This window comes from Lissotriton vulgaris, chromosome 4_1 (genome assembly GCF_964263255.1).
Source record: "Lissotriton vulgaris chromosome 4_1, aLisVul1.2, whole genome shotgun sequence".
NCBI lineage: Eukaryota > Metazoa > Chordata > Amphibia > Caudata > Salamandridae > Lissotriton > Lissotriton vulgaris.
Window position 1 is genome coordinate 159,743,956 of NC_141691.1, and position 23,090 is coordinate 159,767,045.

The 23,090-nt window shown below is 41.6% G+C and overlaps 1 protein-coding gene across 2 annotated transcripts in view; it reads right to left on the bottom strand.

The window, feature by feature from the left end:
* Positions 1 to 1,423: 1,423 nt before the first annotated feature.
* Positions 1,424 to 23,090, bottom strand: part of PAK3 (p21 (RAC1) activated kinase 3) — a 355,050-nt gene continuing 333,383 nt past the window's right edge. Inside the window, exons 13-15 of one of the 2 annotated variants that reach the window (XM_086918440.1) lie at positions 17,574 to 17,770; positions 14,382 to 14,519; positions 1,424 to 10,459 (exon numbers count right to left, since the gene is read on the bottom strand). In XM_086918440.1, coding sequence (XP_086774566.1) covers positions 10,370 to 10,459; positions 14,382 to 14,519; positions 17,574 to 17,770 — 425 coding nt within the window. In that variant the 3' untranslated portion in view covers positions 1,424 to 10,369. The remainder of the gene's footprint in view (positions 10,460 to 14,381; positions 14,520 to 17,573; positions 17,771 to 23,090) is intronic. The other variant, XM_086918439.1, reaches the window with a different exon arrangement.

Here is a 23,090-nt window from a genome sequence, read left to right on the forward strand (position 1 = left end):
TAGGAGTAGGCTAGAAATGTCGTTGATATATTTGTACTCATTAGACATGGTTTTGCCTATGTGATATACAGGTCTGTCGCTATGGATTTGGGCTTACAATAGGAGGGGCGGCGGGATGGTTCCAGGAGGAGAGAACGTTCATGATAGATCACTGTCACTGTGGCCTTGCCTGTATATCTTTCCCATTTGTTTCGGAGACCTGGGCTATATTTTTTTATCTTTCATTTTTCATGACCTTATATGTGCAAATGCGCCTTGCCATTGTACCGATATGTGCATTGTTTATTGACATATATATATGTGTAAAACTGAAAATAAAGATTTTTAAAAAAAATGTATCATGCTACAAAATTCAACACCACACCACATAATTCCACTTCACAACACACAATCCCGCTCCATGTGATTACACTCTGACACACAATCCCATTCCACGATTCCAAAACACTCAATACCACATAACTACTACTTAGACAATTCCAGTGCTCACTATGTCACAATATTCAACTACACATCTCCACTTGACACCACACGATTCCACAACAATTTCACTACAACACACATACATACCCTCCACACCACATAGCGAAAAGACATTAACATTGACAATGCCCATAGCTCCCGCATTGCCGAGACCTATTGGCTTTGCCAATGCTGCTTATCAAAGCAACTTTTTTATTGTTTTGTGGTTGTTGGTTCTCGATTAATCCTTTGGCCTTACATCCTCCTGTGAAATATAATTGACTTCTCCCCAAACACTCAGCACTGCTTTATCTATTCTTGTAGCATTTACCCTATAGCAATTTTACAATGTGCAACTTAAAATCTCCCACCTAAAGCTTTTCTGCATTGACTGGAGTTTATAAAGCCATATGTTGTTGCTGTGGTGCATTTGGCTAGAAGTACCTATCATTATAATTTATGCTAAAACAGCAAAAATGATGACACTACCAGTTATAAAAGTAATATTATGCTGAAGATATAATGGTACTGTGATCTTAGTTTAGGTATTTCTGACACTTTGCATGTCCTAGCGCCTCAGAGTATAAGAATGCGGGAAGATACACCACCCTCACATAAAGTGACACTACCAGCCGTGGGTCAAGAGAGGTAATGGTTGAGTCCTCAACAAAACTACTGTAACACAGAAGTCTGTAAATGGTGAATACAACATTCAGTGATGAATTTTGGTGTGCCTGAAAGTCACAATTTTTAATACCACCAAGGCTAACTCATTCTTCCTTCCATGTTCACAAACATGAGCATCATTACATTGGGTACTAATAACACTTCTTATCTACAGTGCTTTGAAAGGTCAAAAACAGAAATAAGAGTTGCTTCATGAAACATTACAAAACATACTTGATACAATGATTGTACATCCTTTGAAAGCATGGTGAAGAAATACAAATGAGACATACTTGAGTGGTATTTATAATATTTATTCGCAATACTTTAGGTCCAAGTTTCAAACTGCAATGTTTTTTTACATTCAAGACACAGTCATGCACGATCCATAACTCAATGTTCTATTGCTTCAACCACAATTTAAAATAACTTAACCTTGAAAACAAATGAAAATTGTAAAAAAAATAGGAACGCTGAGGTCCGAAAAAAAGATCCATGCCATCAGCATGTTTGCAAAAGTAAATAACTTAGTTTAGAAAAACAAATGAAAGGTACCTCTTTATCCAAAGTTACAGAAGAATTTCACTACACATTTTTATTTTACAGATAACACGCCCTATAAAAAGGAATGTACAGCAAAATGAGATACAATTCGGGTAAACAGTGGAAATGTAGGCTCCTCCTCTTGATTTATGTTTTGTACATATAGCAAAACGCAAATAGATACTAGTACATCTGTAAACTTGATGATTCTGACTGAACGAGGTGTGAATGTGAAAGCACAAAATACATTTCTATGCTAGAACTCTTCTCGCAGTTGTCCTGGTTTTCTGTAGGTCTTTAACTAAAACATGCATGTATGGAAATGCATATAAACATATATTCGCATACGCAAATGTATGTGTGCATGGTGTACACATATGTACAACTAAATATATAGGATAAAAATCATACACAATATGTGAGATTCATATATGGCCAATTCTTTACTGGGAACAAAATGAATATTGAATGTCAATCCCATATGAATGCCACGAACTCCAAATCTATAGCCCTCTGCAATAGATGGATCATCAGCTTTTCCTGCTGTACACAGGTCAGATGGCAAGCTCTAACAATTTGTAATGCCTTCAAATTTACCTTAACTTAACTTCATCAGTTAGTTGTCCAACCACCTACTCCAATCTCAGACCAACCTCGATCCCAAGTGAAGAATTGCTACAGGAACGAGAGTTTGTTCCCATTTTCCTGCGCATGATCATAACCTGGTAGATACTCAGAATACAATCACGTACCTGAGAGACCAACAAGCACAATCATTTTTCAGATAATGTATTGCAAAGTCTGTCAATCGTATGTAAGTTTGTGATCTGGAGAGATAGGATCATGATTTAACCAGAACGCATTTTATGTATATCAAGATTTCTAACTATGGCTACATTGCAGCTTGCTTGTGCATCCCGAAGATGTGGTAAAAAGAGGTATTCATCATCTGGCATTGATCAATATTCCTCATTAATTACATCACCTCCAGTTGTACCCAGGAGTGTATCAGAATTGTATTGGATTACCAGCTTTGAAAACGAGTAGCAACCGTTCCAATTGATACATGAATGAGAAAATAAGAAAATGCACACAAAACTGAATAAGTCGTTCGCAAAATGGATCATGACATATTTGAACACAATCATTTTTATTATGAAAGGTAAGAATAAAAGCGAACCAATGCATAAGATATTTCAGGCCACACGAGTTGACTTCCAGTGAAGAATGTTGCTTCAGACAGCTCACTCATGGTTCAGTAAACAAGTGCTAAAGCAAATCAGTTGAGAAGCTCTTGTGAACAACAAAGTCAATGTCTTGACAAGCACAGTGAAACTATATTCATACACGGTGCCGCAGGGTAAAGCATGTTGTTATGTGAAATGGAACCATGAGCTTGAAGTGAAAAGTGCAATGAGTAAATATACATAGATTCCACATGTGCAGAAACAGATGAATAATTACTTTTGGTTTAAGTCCAAAAATCCAAAATGAGAAACTATCTAACTAACTAATTAGCATGTGGGACACGGCAATTCGATTTTCCCATCACTGCAAGGTTCTTGTTCAGACTGTGTTAAAATTGTTTTATTTTCTCAAAACAGCCGCCAAAACACCCATACCTACTTCTCCTTCATACCTGTAGATTCCTGTTTTTCCTGATCCATGTCACTGCAACATTTTGTGCAAGCGGGGCATAACAACTCCCATTTCTGCAGCAACACCGAGCAGGATAAACTTAAATTAACAATTCCATAGCTGAAATTTTCGGCTATGTGCACAGGCACATAATTTTTATTGTGTGGACATGTGCATGCTACTTTAGAAATGCTGACTTTATTAGGAGCTAAATCTATACTCTACCTTCAGCTTGAAGGTAAACTGATCCCCAGGAAATGAAATTGTCACAATTAACTTCAGGAGTGACAATGTCAAACAGCATCTGAAGGTTGCTGGTGAAAACCAGCAAGATTTAGTAAAGCAATATCATTGACAATGATTTGGTACCAACAGGCCTGGTAAATGCCAACTGACTTTTCTTTAACATTCTATTAAAAATACACTTGCCTTGACTTTACTGTCTAAGCCACATCAACCTATACAGCAATAATTTGACTTTCTGTTTGTTATGAAAAAACAGTTTGAGCCAAATCCCAAAGAATGTTAAGCTAGTTAACAAAAAACTAAAGTTACCACTTTATGATTAGATGGATCCAGTATAAAAACGGGTTAGTTGTGAATTTGTTGCTCCCATTGCAGATGGTTTTCAGCCTTGGATCTAACAATTAAATACTATGCTGCATTTTTCTTAACAGAAAATAGAAACCAGGAATTTTCATTTGTACGATTCCTCTCATTCACTTAGTCTCCCTCCATCTCTTTTTAATCTGATTGGGTGAATCCTTTCCAGAATGCCCAAAGGAGCACTAGTTTGGAATTCATGTATTAATAGTTCAGGCTCTCATTGGTGGAATATTTGAATAGCATTATACCTCTTCTGCTGCATGCTCTCATACATGCCCTTTAGTCAAACATACACCCAAAACATACCATATACTAAACATTCCTGACAAACGAAAATATTTGTGCAGTGTAAAAAGTTCTACAATTGTATTTTTTAAAGGCATAACAAATGCATTTAAAAACCATGACCCCTGTCATTTCAAATTATAACTCTTCCTTGACTCACTCTATGAAGCTTTGGTGAGCAAATGTTGCCAGCGCACAAGGGAAATATTAGCATTACAAAGGAAAACAAAATCACAACATCAATCTCAAGACTGGCCGATAGTTCATCATTTATAGGTGTTAGGGGGCATTTTCCTATCTCGTATCATTAGCTGTGACTCAACAAAGTCAGGAAATAAGGGATACTGTTCAGAGTAATCCACATACTGTATCATCGTACCATTTATGGCCTCATAACTAAACATAACAGAAAACATCAATTCACCAAGCCAAAGAATTCAGGGGACTGTGTGATCATTTTGCTCCTTATGCTATTCTGTTCAACAGGCAAAAAAAATACATGTCACCCAAAGTAGGAACACATAACTAAAGATCTAACATTTATCTCAGTGATCTTTACCTCTGTCCAGGTTTTGACCACAAAACACGTTTAGGGTAGAGGAATGTTCAAATACAGCCCCGTGTATCTAAGCTACATAGTTATGTCTGGGGCAAGAACAATTCCACTACAGAACAGTCTGTAGTATACTGAAATAAGAAAAAGTGCTGATATAACACCCACAGTTAGGAACTCTAAGTAGGTATTCCTGCCGAAGAAATGAAGACAAGATCCCAGAGACAAAAGCAACACGCAATAGCATGCGATAAAAACTACTTGGCTCTACAGCTAGCAGAACTCTATGAATCCTGAATATATTTGGGGCACAATCACCCATGAATCCAAAATTCAAGTTTTGGCTAAGCCCATTAGGCTGAGTTTGTGCTATACTCAAAACACAGACATTAACATACTTCTGGTGTCTTTTGCTGTCCAAGTTTTCAATAAATTAAATTGTCTTATTTTTCATTTGATCATTACATTTCTGTGTTGTGTATATACAGAAAAAGAAGTTGTGTCAACTAATCTAATCAATGTACATACTAAGTGAAAGGGCTTTAAAAATATTTTATATGTACAAGAGGCACAAAGAGCAGAGTACAATGCTATAAGCAGCAGCTTCACGTGAGGTAAATGTGCTACACTGATCCAACTTTTACCATCATGGACAACCATAATTTATTTCCCTGGGATGATGTTAGCCTCTGAAGCGGACATCATTCGATTCTTGAAAATCACTTGAGTCCATAACTGCATGGGCAAAGCACAAACAAATATACCAACACGATTCTTTAATGTGCTTACAGCACAAATGTGCACCTGTGTGCACAATACCATAAAACATGGATGTCTGACCATTACGCAGGGACTTATATAATGAACAAGGAGTAACAAATACAAAGTTTCTGTGACACCATGTGAATGCAGGACAATGCATGGCTCTTTAAAATGCATAACTCTAAAATCAATGGCTGTCAATGGTATGTAATGTTAAATTTCAGTGACACCCCTTACAGAAAACATTCCAAACATACACAGGTGTTATGGCATTGCAATCACTAATGTATATCCATGATTAACCTCATAGAAAGAATTACAAGGCTTTCTAAGGACTTACAACATAGAAAAGGAGTGAAGCAATACGTTAAAATGTTCAGTTTACCCAATCAATTCCTTTGCTACATTTACCCGATCTGACCATATACCTAACCATATGTCGGCATCTCGAACTAGTTCTGATTACAGCATCTGCTTTACAAGTCCCCTTCCATTTGATATTAATCCTATTCCGTGTACCATTGCTGCTCTGAATCTTACTGTTGGCAGAAAACTCCTTAGTAAAGGCTGCAAAGACAAACTGAGTGATCATAGTGAATATTTCATATTTATTCTCCACAAAGCAATGTTGATGTGTATTTACACTGCGCTATAATTATTATGAATCCAATTTACAGTTTGTTCGAGTCTCATAATCCTGAAAGCCTTATAATTGCACAGTGTTGATCTCAGACAACTGGTCTTTAATTGACAAAAGGTACTACTTGTGATGTACTCCTGCATAAGAGTATGTCTATCAAAACGGTCTCTGCTGAATAAAGGTGTGGGAGCCATAGCATACATCAGGATATTTACCACTGCTGGATTCCATTGTGACTCAAAGGAGGAAACACTTTATAAAACTGTATAACCAAGTGTACCATGTGACAGCAAATGTTTCCTCCTGATCCCATTTGTGACACAATGTCACTGAGCCTATGCCAGAGTTTCTTAAACTTTATCACCTGAATGTCTCACAAGTCTCTGAAATATGTGAAACATTTGTAAAAAGCTAATTTTGTTTTTAAAACTAATTATGTAAGTCCCTACATGCAGGATATTCTGAAAGCACAACAATAAAGTGCAGGGTGTTCTTAAGGATTTAGGGGCAATTCGTACATTCTGATGTTTGATTTCTTGTCTTGCAACATTGGAATGATTAACAGAGAAAGACTTCAATTACCCTGTCCTGCTTGTTGCAACAATTTGCAATGCATGGTTGGTGGGGGTTAGCAGGTGTTCTATAATGCAATAATTTAATTACATCATTTAGTTTTAAGAGCTGACAATAAAGCCTACACAAGTGCACATCCAGTTGAATACATACAATTGTGCAATGTACAATTTTACCAGATCATGAGCCATGAATGACCAGTGCCATACAATGGAAACTATTTTCCAAGCAAACTATGAATTCTAAAAGAAAATCCTTTTTTTCTCCATGTAATCTTGTAGGAGGAAGATGAACCGAACCTGATTTAATGCACCTCTTGCTTATTCCTTTGTGCAGATGGACTGGTTCAATCAATTTCTTGTGCGTCCACTCAACCTTTCACACTTTTGAACTGGTATGGGTGAAACTATATTGTGATACGGCGAAATACTTCACCATATTCGCTCCACAAGCAAACCTGCAACTCAGTCAGATTTCATGGTTCATGCGCAAGGTGTGATTCTGCCGCTAGCGAGTGACACAAACTGCCAAAACTGGTAGCTCTTGTTTTGTGATTTTTTTTTCCTGCATGGTAGGTGGAAGAGAATTTCACTGAAGTTTGCTAGCATTAGCTAGTACATACCACAGAATAAAAAAATATTTCGGCCAGTCTAGCTGACGAGTTTTGCGAAAAAAATAGAATACTGATGGGTGGTGAATATCCGCTAATGCGTAAACTGATGTAGTGATTTCAGTTATGCAAAAGAACTTAGGATTTGCTATCAAAGATGGGTATTCGTGAAAATTTGATGTTGAACACATGCAATACCTCTGTAGAATGTGGCAAGTTAAAAAAACCTCGGCTGGAAACGAGAGGCATTAGCAAGAAATGCATCCAGTCAGTTATTTTGGAGAATGCAACAACATAACGAAGTAGAAAAAATCTTGCTTGTAAATACAAGATTAGGGACGTACCAGCAGTTGAGTACGATTAAATTATTCAGAGAAAAACCAATGCTAACTGGGCTCACAAGCAGCCAAAGGTCTGCAATAAAGAAACAAAATCTGGATGGCATTTCAGAGTTATTGACATGCATCACCCAAGCATACTCAGCATGTTTTATGCAGTTATTTTATAGTGCTTTTAGGGGACGTGTAACCTCATTTTGACAGCCCAATTTGAATTTCAGACTGTTAAACTCAAAACTATGACCTGACAAGCTACTGGCTGAGCAATTCTTGGAAATAACCTGGAGAGAAGATACCAACTGCTGTTTGGAGAAATCAACAGGGACAGACATACACACACACACACACACAGACAATATGTCATTTGAAGTGAAGAGCTTCCGAAAGGATTTTACTACTTGATAGTAGCTGAGCGACAAAATAATATTCCAGTTCACAATCAAGTTGACTATTAGAAGGGGTGTCTGTGCTCCTACTCTGCATATGTATCCTGGTAGGAAATATATTGAGTTATTACTGCATGTACATTGAACTGACAAATATTATGATTTACAAAAGAGAAAACTTTTTTTATTGAACAGTATTGTGGCATGAGAGCAGCGTATCTGGTACTGGCCGGTATATATGCACTGTATCAAGTAATAACCAGGTAGTGTTGGTTATCCCGCAGAAAAGAAACATCCTAGCTTTTTTAATAATTGTGAACCAGAATATATATTATGGAATATTTTAGTAACAGGTAGTAATAACTATATTTTTGGGAAACCTTAGTTGTGTTGGAGTAAGAGGAGGAGTATTTGAACCCTGCTAGAGAGTAATAAAACCGATTACAGGAGGGAGTCTGACAGGCATTACAAATACATTTTTTTTTTACTTGTGGTGCTTAAAGTGGATGGATGTGGGCAAATGTACCTACTTTAGAAGGTTAAGGTGTGTGAGCCACAGAGAGACTGCAATTTGCGAAAGGTCAAAGAGTTTTGTCGAGTAAGAACAGGGCTCAGAAATCTGCTCTTTTTCGAAGTCCAATGATAACCAAAAGACAACTGACCATCATTACCGCAGTCTGCCAGACATTCACCACTCAAGTCCACTATTCCTTGTGTAAAACAGCGTTGATGATAAACCTCAAAATTTAGCCTTTCAAAGGTGTTTCTGGATATCTGTGAAACGTTGAGTAGGCTATATTGACAATCACATAGATTGAGATTCCTGCATCTTTATCTAGACAGATCTCACATCCCCCTCATTACAAAGGTTCCTACAGTAAACCAGACCCCATCTACTGCCAACCTTATTATGTTCGTGCTTCTCTATACATCACAGGAATACGAATATTCACGTTGTCTTCAAAAGAAAGGATTAGTACCATGAACTAACAGAGGAACCAGTTGCCCCCACACATACAACATTTTATCACAGTTTACCAGTAAGCCAATCCTCAATACAGGAAGACTGGAGATGCGGGTTCTAGACACAGTGAAACAATGCATTTATTTGCATTAGTGGATGCAGTGTAACCAGAGGCCGGATAAACTAAGTACTTGTGCTTACGATTAGCAATAGGAGATTAATCTGCACACAAATGTGCTTCTGCTAAAGAGGACTCCAAATGCACCCCGATTACAGAAAGGCATAGAAACATATCTGTTCACAATTAAGAGGCACCAAGTCATGAATAAGGCGGGTTGCAGTAGTATTACATTTGTGCACTCCACATTATGGGGATGAGTTTGTTAGGTTTTGACAAAAAATATCAAAGTCTGTTATATCACCTTGGACGGAAATCATTGGACATAAGCCTGGTATTGAGTAAACCTCACGATACTTCATTGTAGCCGTGGATGCTTTATCGCTGAGATTATCAATTAATGAATTGATGAAACAGGTAAGAAGCACAATACTGCAATTCATGTAAGGTAATTCTGCAAACAGACCATTTCACATTTTAGTTTCACAATGCCATGTTTCCTGTTGTAATTAAGATCACTTCCTGATGACATATAGTTCTGTCACCAAACTTTGACAACTTTTCTTTTAGTATGTAAGTACCTTTTTAAGGAGCATCACTACAACAAAGAATTAGCGACAGACAAACAAAAACAAAAAAAAATGGCATAGAGGAGTGCTTTCGGTGTAGATGTGAAATTAACAAACTTCCAGAGTGAACCTCCTCACTGTGCTGCATTTACGGAGACCTGGAAGAAAACACGACCTATATTCTGCTCTGTGTTTTTGATCTAGTTCGTGACCGGATGTTCAGTCAGAAGATTTCTGTGAATATAGGTGTAGCTTTGTTTTTTGTCCAATAAGGTAACAACAACTCAAAAGAGAGGATTGTGCATTTGTAGAGAACAACCAATAGTTCAAAAGAGAATGCACAAATTGTTCGATGTGATGTCGCTGCCATTCCTTTTTCATGTACCCTTATAACCAATCAAGAGACTGACAGTTTCCAATGTATCTTGATCTGGTCTTGCCGCCCAAATGTTTTTTAACTCCAAAAATAAGTTAAGGAATTGGGAAGAAGACACATGAAGGTTTGCCCTCCCTGGAGAGCTGCAGTGCACCCTTCGATTGTTATCCTCAACGGTCATCACTTCCATCTGTCCTGCAGCGCGGGAGTTGAGGTTTTACAGATCGGTTCAGTCCTGTGTTTTCCGAGAGAACTAGCAGGAGATTACGGGCTCTCCATGCTAACGACTGCTATTTTTGATCGCTTCTTTTGCTGCAATGATCAATGGAGTCAGGCTGGAGAGAGGCTTGGCTAGTTTCAAAAAAGAATGCTGTAAATAAAAAAAAAGTATGAAAGTTAAAAAGACAAGTCTGGAACTATGTGACTCTCCTTACTGAATGTCACAAGACAAGAAATAACAGTGGGCTCAGTCCCATGGAGATCTTTAAAAATACAATAAATGGATCTGTAAAGCCTCAAGTAGAATTCAATAACTCTACAATGTCCATCATAATTGCATTTTACTTCTGAGATAAAAGACTGTAACAATCTGCATGCATTCAGTGGATTTATGTGTCACTCAATTACCATTTTTTACCTTGATCCAAGATTAAATACATCATACATTGTCTTTTCTTCTATTAATTAGTTCAATATAAATTCAGTGAGTTATCATCTACCCCTTGATATCAACTACCTAAAATGCATCACAAACATTTTTAGGGTGGGGTGTTTTAATTTGTACAGGTCGTTTTACGTAGGGGGATTTGCATTGACAGTATTTAAATCTGCTCAGTGTTTAAAGTCACTAATCAAATGTTTGAACATCAATTCAAATACCACCAAGAGCCTCAACTGCTTCCACAAAACTATGAAAGTGCTACACTCCCATAGGACATAATATTCTTAATAGCAACATCTTCACTTGCTTCATTACATACCCCATAATTCCTTTGTGAATAGGCCCCAAATTACATTTATGAACTATCCTCATCATACATGGTCCCAACATAAATATAATTTGGAAGGATTTCATCCTTTTTTCCAGACCCTTAAATGGAAAATTTGGTTGGACTGTACAAGTGTTTGCAACTCTGAGAAGGAGATCTATAAAAACTTTCTTACATAGCAGCATTTGTGGAGGATGTCTGTTAAATCAGGTATGCCTTTCAAGATAAACAGAGGCTCAGAGTGCAAAGGTATTCAACCACCTTAGATGGAGAGATTACATAGTTTAACACTTTCAAGGCGGACATGTTTGTGCACTGCTTTTCCAGAGCTGTATCCACAAGACTGATGTGAGATTGTGCACACACATGCACCTCGTGGGTCGTTTGTGCACCCAAACAAACTATTTGTTTTCAGCACATTCATGGCTATGGATAGGTGCAACCTGTGCTTCAATATTTCATTGCACCTAGAAGATATAAAGAAAAATGTTGAGATTTTTTTTAAACATATTTGCTTCATAATTGTTCTATTTCGCACATTGTTAACAGCAACCCCCAGCACTCTAACCAAGGAAATGTTGCCTTGAATGTCTGGAAATACCAAATATACAGCAATTATGAAGTATTATTGCAGATCAGTGAATTATGGCAGAATGACTGCTTATGGTGCATTGTTTAAAGGTGACATATGAAAAATCCAGGACTATGTGGAAAGTAAACAATCAACATAGTTTCTAATTATGCACAACCGAAGTAATGCACGGAAGAAGGCTAGACATTTCTTGCCATGATATGCTGGCAGGTATAATGTCCTGAACACATTTGTCAGATTTACAAATATTGTTCCTCAAAAAATTGTAATATCCTGCAGTCTTACTCATGCAGGAACATATCCCTCCCAGAGCTTAACCTATATTTGTGTTCCTCTGGATGTCCAGGGGGTGTCATACGCATTGATTTGAAACTGTTTTAGGGTGTACACAATTGAAGAACTGTGCAAAACATTTGGCAAATCCAAGGCAAGTGAAATGATACTTTAGGGTTCCTATCGAATGGTCACAGGTACCAACTCAGGACCACATGGAAACATACCACAGCATACACACAGCGTACACATCTACATTTCCCATTGCTGAGTAGCAGACCTCTCTAGCCATAATTTCTAGCTGGGACAATGTGTTAAACAATTAGGTTTGGCAGATTTTCAGCAATTTTTCGCTAAAACACTGCACTTCCTACCAGTCATTTTCACGTAGTAACTTACCCCTGCGAACCTTGAACTCAGTCTACGTTTCACTGGGTCTCCAGAGTATGAAGTACCAGAAATGGGACTGTTTAATGGGGTGAGTAAGTATCAGCCGACTAGAACCCAGGGAATGTTTATGATGGGGGCGTAACCATGAGGGATTACTACAGTGTTTGAGCTGGGGTCAGCTGGCACCCAGAAAAACCTACCAACTTCAGACATTACTAAACATTAGAGAGACAGTGGAATCCACAGTAAGGTGGCTTGCGTTCATCACAGCTGGGTTCATGAACCGGACTGCCCTGCAAATTTCAAAGAATGAGTATAAAAAGTAATCTCAATTTTATTACCATGTGAAGACCAAATTGGCACAAAATTTACTTCACGAGGTCCAGGTTTTGTCTCTTCCTGTCTGATATGATAGGCAAACTCACACACCAGATACTGTTTTTATTGTGAAAAGTGATGGAACACTTGTGGTGGGACCTTTGCGTTTCCCAATGAATTCAACAACTGTTCTTCACAGTAATGTGAGAAAAGTCTGCTCTTTTAACCAAATTTTGAGGTTTGTAAGGCATTCGGGTAGGAAAACGTGTTAGCCTCCTTGCATGTCACACCACTTTGAACTCAATAGGGTGTCTTGTTGAGGTGAAACTTAACACCTTCCATGCTCATGACGAGCTCAGCTCGTCATGAGGCACGGTGGCGCTGTGCTCATGACGACCCGTGCGGCGCTCACACGTGGGGATGATTCCCCTGCTGTGCTAAGCGTTCCACAAAAACGGGCATGGTCATGACGAGCTCAGCGCCACCGTGCAGCGTGATGAGCCGAGCTCGTGACAAGCACCGTGGTGCTGGGCTCCCCTCCCCCCAGCGCCGCGGGGGAATTAGCCCCGCGGCGAAGGGGTTAAAGAACCCTGACATTTCTGACAACTGCCCATATCCAAATATCCACCTAATTCCAAGTTTCTTATGTGGCTTTTCCCTGTTCCAGGCGTTAGGCCCATCCACTCTTGTGAGGTACCATTTTAATCAAAAGAAGTGTGAAAATGCTAGGAGGCACAGGATTTACTTTTAAATTTCTCTATATTTTTGGGCTTCCTATTGCAAGTCAGTGTCCAAAATATACTTTCTAAAAGAGTCTTAAAATCACTTAGGATTATAGGCAATCCAGAAATGTGAGTGGTACAAATGACACCTATGTCTTACCTTAGATTCTTGGGTACATTTCAAAAATATAAAGCTCTCACTAGCACCCAATTCCTATTAATTAGAATTTTTTTATTAGGAAGTATTGCATGGTCATTACACAATAATACAAAACACTGAAAACCAGATCTTGTTGGTGTTATGTGGTGATATGTGAACTTTTGTAGCAATGACAAAAAACGATACACATCAACAAATAGAAGAGTCTGACGGATACTATTTTTGTGAATGTTCAAATACCAGTGAAAACCTTTTCCCCCTTCTTTTTCTCCCCCCACGCCCCATTTTATATTCACATGTAGAGCATTTGAGAAACCCTTGATCACTTTACACAAGTGGCCACCTGGTAAATTCAGAATGTTGTCCACTTTTCAGTAATCGCCAGCTTTCCGGAAAATCCCACAGGGTTCTCATAAATCTCCCCCACAACTTTCAAGTACGTATAAAGCGCAGAAATAGTAAGTGTCTGTTTTCTTGCGTGAATTTTTTTTTTCAAACAGCATGTGGCTCCTCGGTGGGGCACAGATAGGTGTTTTTCTTAGCTGTGTGTCTGTGCCTCAGCAAGGAAACAGACAGTTTGGATTTTTTTTGATAGAATAACAAATAGTCTCTGGCTCCTCACTGGGGCACAGACACACAGATCCTTTCTATCATAATGCTTATTCGACCGGGAAAAAATGTGAAAGGAAGGACTCTATTTTCACCTTTACTTTTCAACGTATATGAGTAATACATAAAAAAAAATTGTGCTATTTTTAAGTCAAAGATTAGCTGAACTTTGCCAAATTTTGAAATCACATTTTACTACTACACCTACATATGTTTGCTGAATCGTACAGAATCATTACCTGTAAAAGCTCCTTGGCTGACCCTCGCCTGTCCACATCCATTTCAAGACAGCGATTGAGAAAATCTCGAAAAACAGAAGATAACCTCTCAGGATTTTGGAGTTCTGGCGTACCATTAGTCGCTATGAGATATAATGCCTGGAACAAAAACATGTTTCATTGTTGCTTAACATCACATTGCATGTTTCTTAGTACTGCTGTTCATTGGCATCTGAAACAAATTAGTTTTAATGGCAGATTTACCTTTTTTCTTTAATTGAACAGACACACTTGTTTGCTGTCTGGCAAATTCAAAGGTTTTTCAAGCGTGATATCAGGCTTTGCTAGAGCCAAACCTCTATTTAAACTGAAGAATTACTTGAAATGTCTAGCAAAATAAATAATGTAAGTTCTATAACAAAGTGCTCAACAAATAAAATCAGTTTGCTAATATTTCACTGATGTTTTTGCGTGTAAGATTAGTGTGTTCAAATTAAGGATGCCAAGAAAGCCTAAACTTTGGCAACAGTCTCTATGAAGGAAATGCCATCAGGTGGGCTTATATTTTAATCGCAACCAACATGCGCTAAATTTAAACTGGAGACTTCAAAGTGCTGGTGTAGTCAACTCGGTGGTTCAACCATCTTGCATGCTTGCATGCAAGATGGTTGAATGCATCCCCCACAGACCCATGCCCTCACCACATCTTCAACAAAGCAGACTCCATCATAGCACCGCACCTCCGAGAAGTCATCAACTGCTCCCTCAACTCCGCCACCTTCCCGGAAAGCTGGAAACACGCCGAACTCAGCGCCCTTCTGAAAAAACCCACAGTCGACCCCACCGAACTCAAAAACTACCGCCCCATCTCGCTCCTTCCATTCCCGGCCAAAGTCATCGAGAAAGCTGTCAACAACTAGCTCGCCGCCTTCCTCGAAACCAACAAATCCCTCGACTCCTCACAGTCCGGCTTCCGAGCCAAACACAGCACTGAGACTGCACTCATCGCAGCAACAGACAACATTCGAACTCTACTGGACAATGGAGACACAGTCGCCCTCATCCTCCTCGACCTCTCCGCAGCCTTTGACACAGTTTGTCATAGCACCTTAATACAACGCCTCAGAAACATCGGAATCCAAGGAAAAGCACTGGAATGGATCACCTAGTTCCTTGCCGGAAGAACTCAGAGAGTCCGCCTTCCACCATTCAAATCAGAAGCCACCGAAGTCATCTGCGGCGTGCCACAAGGATCTTCACTCAGCCCCACCCTCTTCAACGTATACATGAGCCCCCTCGCGGCCATCGCACGCCAACACAACCTCAACATCATCTCCTACGGTGATGACACTCAACTGATACTATCACTCACCAAAGACCCTAACACCGCCAAAACCAACCTACATGAAGGAATGAAAGAAGTAGCCGAGTGGATGAAGCACAGCCGTCTAAAACTGAACTCAGACAAAACAGAAGTCCTTATCCTAGGTACCTCCCCCTCCGCCTGGGATGACTCTTGGTGGCCAGAGGCCCTTGGAAAAGCACCCATTCCCGACGGACCACGCACGGAACTTAGGTGTCATCTTGGACTCCTCACTCTCTATGAACAGACAAGTCAACGCCGTCTCATCATCTTGCTTCAATATTCTTCGCATGCTCAAAAAAACATTTCGCTGGATCCCCACCGAAACTAGAAAAACGGTCACCCACGCACTGGTCACGAGCCGCCTGGACTACGGAAACACCCTATACGCCGGTACCACCGCAAAACTCCAGAAAAAACTCCACCGCATCCAGAACGCTTCAGCCAGACTCATACTAGACATCCCGCGTAAAGACCACATCTCTGGCCACCTGAAAAACCTCCACTGGCTCCCCGTTAACAAGAGGATTACTTTCCGCCTCCTAACCCACACACACAAAGCACTTTACGAACTTGGACCCGAATGCCTCAACTCACGACTTTCCTTCTACACCCCCTCCCGCCAGCTACGATCCTCCAACCAAGCCCTTGCAACTGTACCTCGCATCAACAAAACCACCGTGGGAGGCAGATCCTTCTCCTACCTGGCAGCTAAAACCTGGAACTCACTTCCCACTCACCTTCGCCTCACTCAGAACCACCTAACATTCAGAAAGCAACTTAAAACCTGGATATTCGACAAGTAATTCCCCACCCTTCTTCAAGCGCCTTGAGACCCTCTGGGTATGTAGCGCGCTATATAAAGCACTTGACTTGACTTGACTTCCACTATAGTGTGCCATATCCTTTACTCTAGCATGACCCATCTCATGTTCCTGCACTGTACACTGCATAATTTTTATGATACATGTAATACAATTCAGGTTAAAATTCATCCGTTTTCTTGAGTCATTATCCTGGATGAAGGCATGATCCTTGTCTAGAAGGAAAGCTGAATGTTTTCATTTATTTGGTGGAGAAAGTAGCGCATAGAAAATCTTGAACACTTTGTGTTACTAACTTGCTTACATAGAAATAAATAACAAGAACGCACACAAAATGAAAAGTGTATATTTGCTAGACAATTCTGTTTATTGTTTTGCTTAAAACGAGTTTCAGCTTTTGTTCCTGTATTATTGATCAATTTGGTTCACAATAAAGCAATGTTTATTTCATGCCGTACAAAACTGTGTATTAAATGTGACAACTGAAACAAAAAATATTTTTTTCTGTAGAGTGTATAAAATGCAAGCTTCTTTTCAGGTCTTTAATCCTCAGTATGCATGGATTTCATTGTTATCTATTCGAATTATGTTGGGACATACATCTTTAAAGCAATGTAAAGTACCTGATGCAGATCTAGATGTTACCTATCCTGTATAAATATGACACTTTTCTCTGGTTGGTAATAGTTAAACGTAGGTTCATATTCTTTTAGTAGTATGGGTCTTAGATTTACAGCAATCACAAACTAGTCTCCCACAGCCTGTTTAACATCAGCAACACTTTAGCATCTCTCTTAGTCCTAACAATTGCACAAGATAAAGAGTGAGGTAACAATTGCCACCAATATTTGTAGGTGTAGCTTGACAATGCAGGTGCCTCCAGAGTCTATTGTCAACAAATCTTTAAAATGACGGACAGAGATGACTTTCATTTTGCCCAGAGGAGGGTAAACAGAACTAGGAATGATTTGATCAGCCCAAAACTGTGATCCCATATGGAGTCCTATATAATGGCAACACACTTACCCTGAGCGGATTTTCATTAAGGTAAGGGGGCTCTCCTTCCACCATTTCTATTGCCATAATTCCTAAGGACCAGATGTCAACTTTTGGGCCATATGCTTTCCGTGTCACAACTTCAGGTGCCATCCAGTAGGGAGTCCCCACCATTGTGCTCCGTTTACTTTGCTCAGGGGTAATCTGAGCACAGAAACCGAAATCAGCTAGAGAAAAGAAATGACAGATGTTAGTTAAGATAGCCCAACCCTTGTTGGTAAAATCATATGGCAAAATATGGAAACACTTCTTACTTATAATTCTTAAACCATGGCCCTTCTTTTGATTAGCAGTTTTGATAACCTTGTGTCTGCCTAGGTCAGGAATATTCTGATGAATACCAGAAATACCCTGGTATAATATAACCAACTAAATCTGATCGTGCTTGGTTTTCTTTGGCACATATATTTTAATGGGCTACTTAAAAACTCAACAACCTAAATCAAGTCTTCCCTGTTCCCCCTCAAAGGGATACTGCACCCCTTACGTATTTAGTTAGCAAATATAGACATTTATTTTGAAACTGAGTTTCTGTGAAATACTCAGTTTAATTGCAATGGCAGAGCAACAATCTACAATGCAGTACAATAGCATACCCTTACACAGTATCAATTACAATTATTGTTTCAGACCTACAAAAGCAATTTCAGATAGATTAGATCACTATATAAGCTTTGCACTTAGTAATTATGCAGGGGTTGCAAACTGTATTTCTACATCCCATCAGCCCTTTGTTTGTAGACATAATACAAGCATGCTAGCTGCCTGGACAGAGGGAATTCAGACAATTAAATGAGCAAGGAGTATGACCTACTATTCATACTGACAACAAGTATTCCTGGTCATCTTTCCAGCGGACAGAACGTCTGTCTGAGGTGAGTTGCTCTTATTAATTTAAAGAATTTAAGCCCTGACCCACTCTGAGGTGGAATGCTTTATTCACACAGTCGTCTATTCATACATCCCAACCTACAGCTACAGAGGGCCCACTCCTGAATTTTCAGCACCTCGAGAGCTCCCACGTTTAAGGGTACTATCACACAGTGATACCACTTGTGAAGTCACTATGAGGAGGGGCACAACCATGATGCCTGGCACCTCAGGGTACGTCAGGGCTTCTGTCCTTTAAAATAATAGGAGCGACACACCTCTGACAGGCGTTCTGTACCCATCACAGTTTACCAGAAGTACTCCTTGTTTTAGTCAGCCCCTTCATCTAAACACAATGACAAATGGAAGTATCAGGAATAGCTGGTGTCTTATATCTATTTGATTTGCATTACTCTGCTGAAACAGACATAAATGTCATTGACTAACTTCAAAAAGGGTATTGCAGTACACTAATGCAATTAGATGCATTCTTGCAGGAATATTGATTCCAAAATGACTCAGAATGGCCCCTGGACATCTCAGTGAAGTTAATGTATTATCGCAGATATTTGCCAGATAATGCTTCTTGGCAGAGAAATGCGCTCTTTAAACTGAAAATAGGAAATTAGCATAGGATTTAAGGACAGAAAGAGAAGTACCACCTCCTTCCTTTCAAAGACTGTCCAGTACTCAGCAATTCTAATATACCTTGGGATACCTTGTTTGCCTGGATTTCGCCGTGGGCTGTTCCCTGTACCTGTGGTGTTTCTCTTCTGCCGCAGCTCCTCGCCGGACCCGCTCCGCGGGTCCCGCTTCACGGTGTGGAGAGAGGCGCCCTGAGCATAGAGGGGCTCTGTTCTTGGACACCGGACTCTGGACTTTGGCAGGCAAGTACAGGGCTGCGAGCGGACCCGCAGGGACTCTAACTTCCAGGAGCCCCTGCGTGAGGTCAACCCACAACACCTGGGTCGCTCTCCCTGACTGCCCCGCCCCCCGCCCTAGCACTTGAAAGCAGCCTCCTTCCTGATTGACGTGGGATACCTTGTTTGCCTGGATTTCGCCGTGGGCTGTTCCCTGTACCTGTGGTGTTTCTCTTCTGCCGCAGCTCCTCGCCGGACCCGCTCCGCGGGTCCCGCTTCACGGTGTGGAGAGAGGCGCCCTGAGCATAGAGGGGCTCTGTTCTTGGACACCGGACTCTGGACTTTGGCAGGCAAGTACAGGGCTGCGAGCGGACCCGCAGGGACTCTAACTTCCAGGAGCCCCTGCGTGAGGTCAACCCACAACACCTGGGTCGCTCTCCCTGACTGCCCCGCCCCCCGCCCTAGCACTTGAAAGCAGCCTCCTTCCTGATTGACGTGGGATACCTGGTTTGCCTGGATTTCGCCGTGGGCTGTTCCCTGTACCTGTGGTGTTTCTCTTCTGCCGCAGCTCCTCGCCGGACCCGCTCCGCGGGTCCCGCTTCGCGGTGTGGAGAGAGGCGCCCTGAGCATAGAGGGGCTCTGTTCTTGGACACCGGACTCTGGACTTTGGCAGGCAAGTACAGGGCTGCGAGCAGACCCGCAGGGACTCTAACTTCCAGGAGCCCCTGCGTGAGGTCAACTCACAACACCTGGGTCGCTCTCCCTGACTGCCCCGCCCCCCGCTCCACCTCCTCCTCTTTTATTATTGCACTAAGATCCCGCTGCGCAGGAGGGCGCCGGGAGAAGCCCGGGACAAGGGCGGGACCGTCTAAGGCCGGAGTAGGCTGGGCTGGGCCTACCCTCTTGGTTTCGTCTTCTGGCACTTGGTCTAAGCAAGGGATAGAGGGCCCCATAGTCTTTATTAAACCCTAGACGCCATGCCATCCCCGGCAAGGGAAAGCACCCCCATGAAGCAGGGTGGAGCTAAAAATAAGACCTTAGAGAATTACTTTCCTCGGGCTGGGGGGGATGGGGATAAGGAGATCACTTTAAACCGGCTGAGGGCGGAGCGGAGATGCTCTATAGACAACCTGAAAAATAGACCCCTTGGAGAACATCCCACCACTCCTAGTGAAGCGTTGACCCCAATAGATGATGTCCCAATTCTGCTGAGGGATTGTACAAAACCCCCCCTAGCGTCACCCACGAGTTTAACCCCAGGGAGCAGCATAAGCCCAAGCAGGGTGACTATTGATCTAATTTCTCAACCTCCCCCAGCCCCGAAATCTAGAAAAGCTAAACCTAAGCCAGCTGCAGCACAAGGAGTATTTGGGCACCCCCCAAACAAACGCAGGAGGAAGACGAGGTGTGCCCAGGGAAAAAATAAACCCAAAACTGTGACAACAGTGGATGAGTCACATCCTAAACCTGCTGCACAGGACGGTTTGGCCCCAGTTTTGATTAAAGATACAACTAATAACGCTGTTAATGCCCCCCTTTCTGTCGCCCCGCTAGGCAACTTGGAATTTCTGCTCAGGTCACTATTGTTACCAATAAGTGAAAGCATTAAAAAGGTGGAAATTAGATTAACCATCCTTGAGGCTACATTAAGTAGCATGAAAATCCCGGCCAACTCTCAAGGAAGGCCCCCCCTGAGCTCATCGCCACATAAACAGCCCCTAAACAGCCTCCAAAAAGCGCTATGAGTTCAGCCCCGACACAGGCTGTGATTGCGGCTGCCCCACCACAATCCCAGACTAATAACCCTGTCCCAAGGAAGTCATCTAATCCTATCGGGCCTACCCCCCCGGTAAACTCTGCTCCCCCAGCACAGCCTATAGCTAGTGCCGCACCTACACCACTAATGAAACTTCCCCCCAGGCCACGTAGACCTAACTTACCACCAGAGGCAAATGACTTCACTGTATTCATGGCGGGCGTTCCCCCGCTAGGGGCGGGTGAAGCGGAGGATTTTTGTGCCCTAAAAAGCAGGGTAATTAAGTGGCTAAATCTGAATAGACCCTTACCAGTACATCTAAATACCGAAATTATAATGGTTAGAAGGGTTCCATGGGTGGGGAGAACACGCAAATCCATTATAGGGGATTGCATATTGGTGAGCTTCAGGGACGCTGGAACTGTCTCTCACATATGTCAGGGAAAGAATAGATCGCAGGTGTCAACCATTCAAACCCTTCATGTGTCTTTCTTCTTTCCCCCTACCCCAGCCCCTGTACACACGCTTCGAACCTATGATACCTGGGAAAGGATTGGTCGGAGGGGCGATCGTCACGAATTTAACCCCAGGCCAACATTCAGCCGCCCAGAGCCACCCCTTAACACATTTAATAGGTTTCATTGTTTGGATGGCCTAGAAGGGGTAGATTGACAAATGGATAATGGTGCTCGGGAAGAAGGGGGTAAATGTGTCTCAAAAGAAGAGTCGGAGGAGCACAGTCCTGTGGTAAAGCAAATGCCATCGAGTTGTGGCTTGACGCCTGTGCTGGATGAACCTAGGGCTGTAGATATTGGATGCATAGAAGAGGGTCATGGGCCGGTTACGGAAAAGTCAGGGTGTGAGTTACAAAGGGGGCACCATGGGGGAGTGGAGCAGGGGCGGAGGCAATGAGAATTATCTCATGGAACATAGCTGGTCTAGCTGGAAAATTTAACAACAAAGAGTGGCTTGACTATATTGGGAAATTTCATGTAATCTGTCTGCAGGAGACTTGGGCATCGGAGAATAACTTCCATTTACAAGGGTATAAGTGTTTCTTTGTACCCGCCCAAAAATCAAGATCTGGGAGAGCCATGGGAGGATTATCTATTTACATAGACCTGGGCCTTCCAGGCAGCTGCTCTTGCCCAGACTGGAACTCCCATAGGATTCAGGCAGTTAGGTTCTCCGGGAAGGGGCTTAGATTTGTAGTCTTTAATATCTACAACAATGAGACAGCGGGAACCCACACCCCTCTTGCCGCTGAATTGGACCACAGGTTGGGTCAGGAAATAACGGGCCAAACAAAGGGGCAGCCATATGCACTGTTGGTTATGGGAGACTATAATTGTCATCTGTGCCCGGCACTGGTTCAAACAAACACAGACTGGTCCCAATGCCCCATGGAGAAGGGGCCGCACTTTTCCCATACGCCGACAGGGTTAGCCTTCAGTACGCTCCGGCTCAAGTATGACCTTGAGCATACTATCAACATGATGGGGACGCAGGAGGATGGCACACTCCCACCCACATTTAAGGGCAGAGGATGCTCATCTTTTATAGACTATATCCTGGTCTCAAGATCTCTGATAAATAAGATATCTAGTGCAGGGATTGAATGGAGTGGTTTCAGTGACCATAACCCCCTTGTCTTGGAGTTGTTGTACAGGGTGGGCCCAAGAACTAGTGTCCAACGCACAACCACTGAGAAGGCAACAGATCAAGGCAGGAGACTAAAGTGGTCCAAAATAGACGGGGAAAAGTTTTACAAGGATCTGGTGGACACCGGCAAACTTGCCATCAATGACTGTCTAGATATAGAAGTTCACGGATTGAGGCTTCTGGAGGCATTCGATCAGATTGTCAATCTGATCGATGGTCTACTAAAGACTAGTGTGCCCTTAAAGAACCACGGGATTCCTCGATGGTTCGATAAGGACTGCTCCAAAGCTTTGAGGGAGTTGAAAAGCTGCCTTAAATCTAAACCAAGGGTCCCCCATA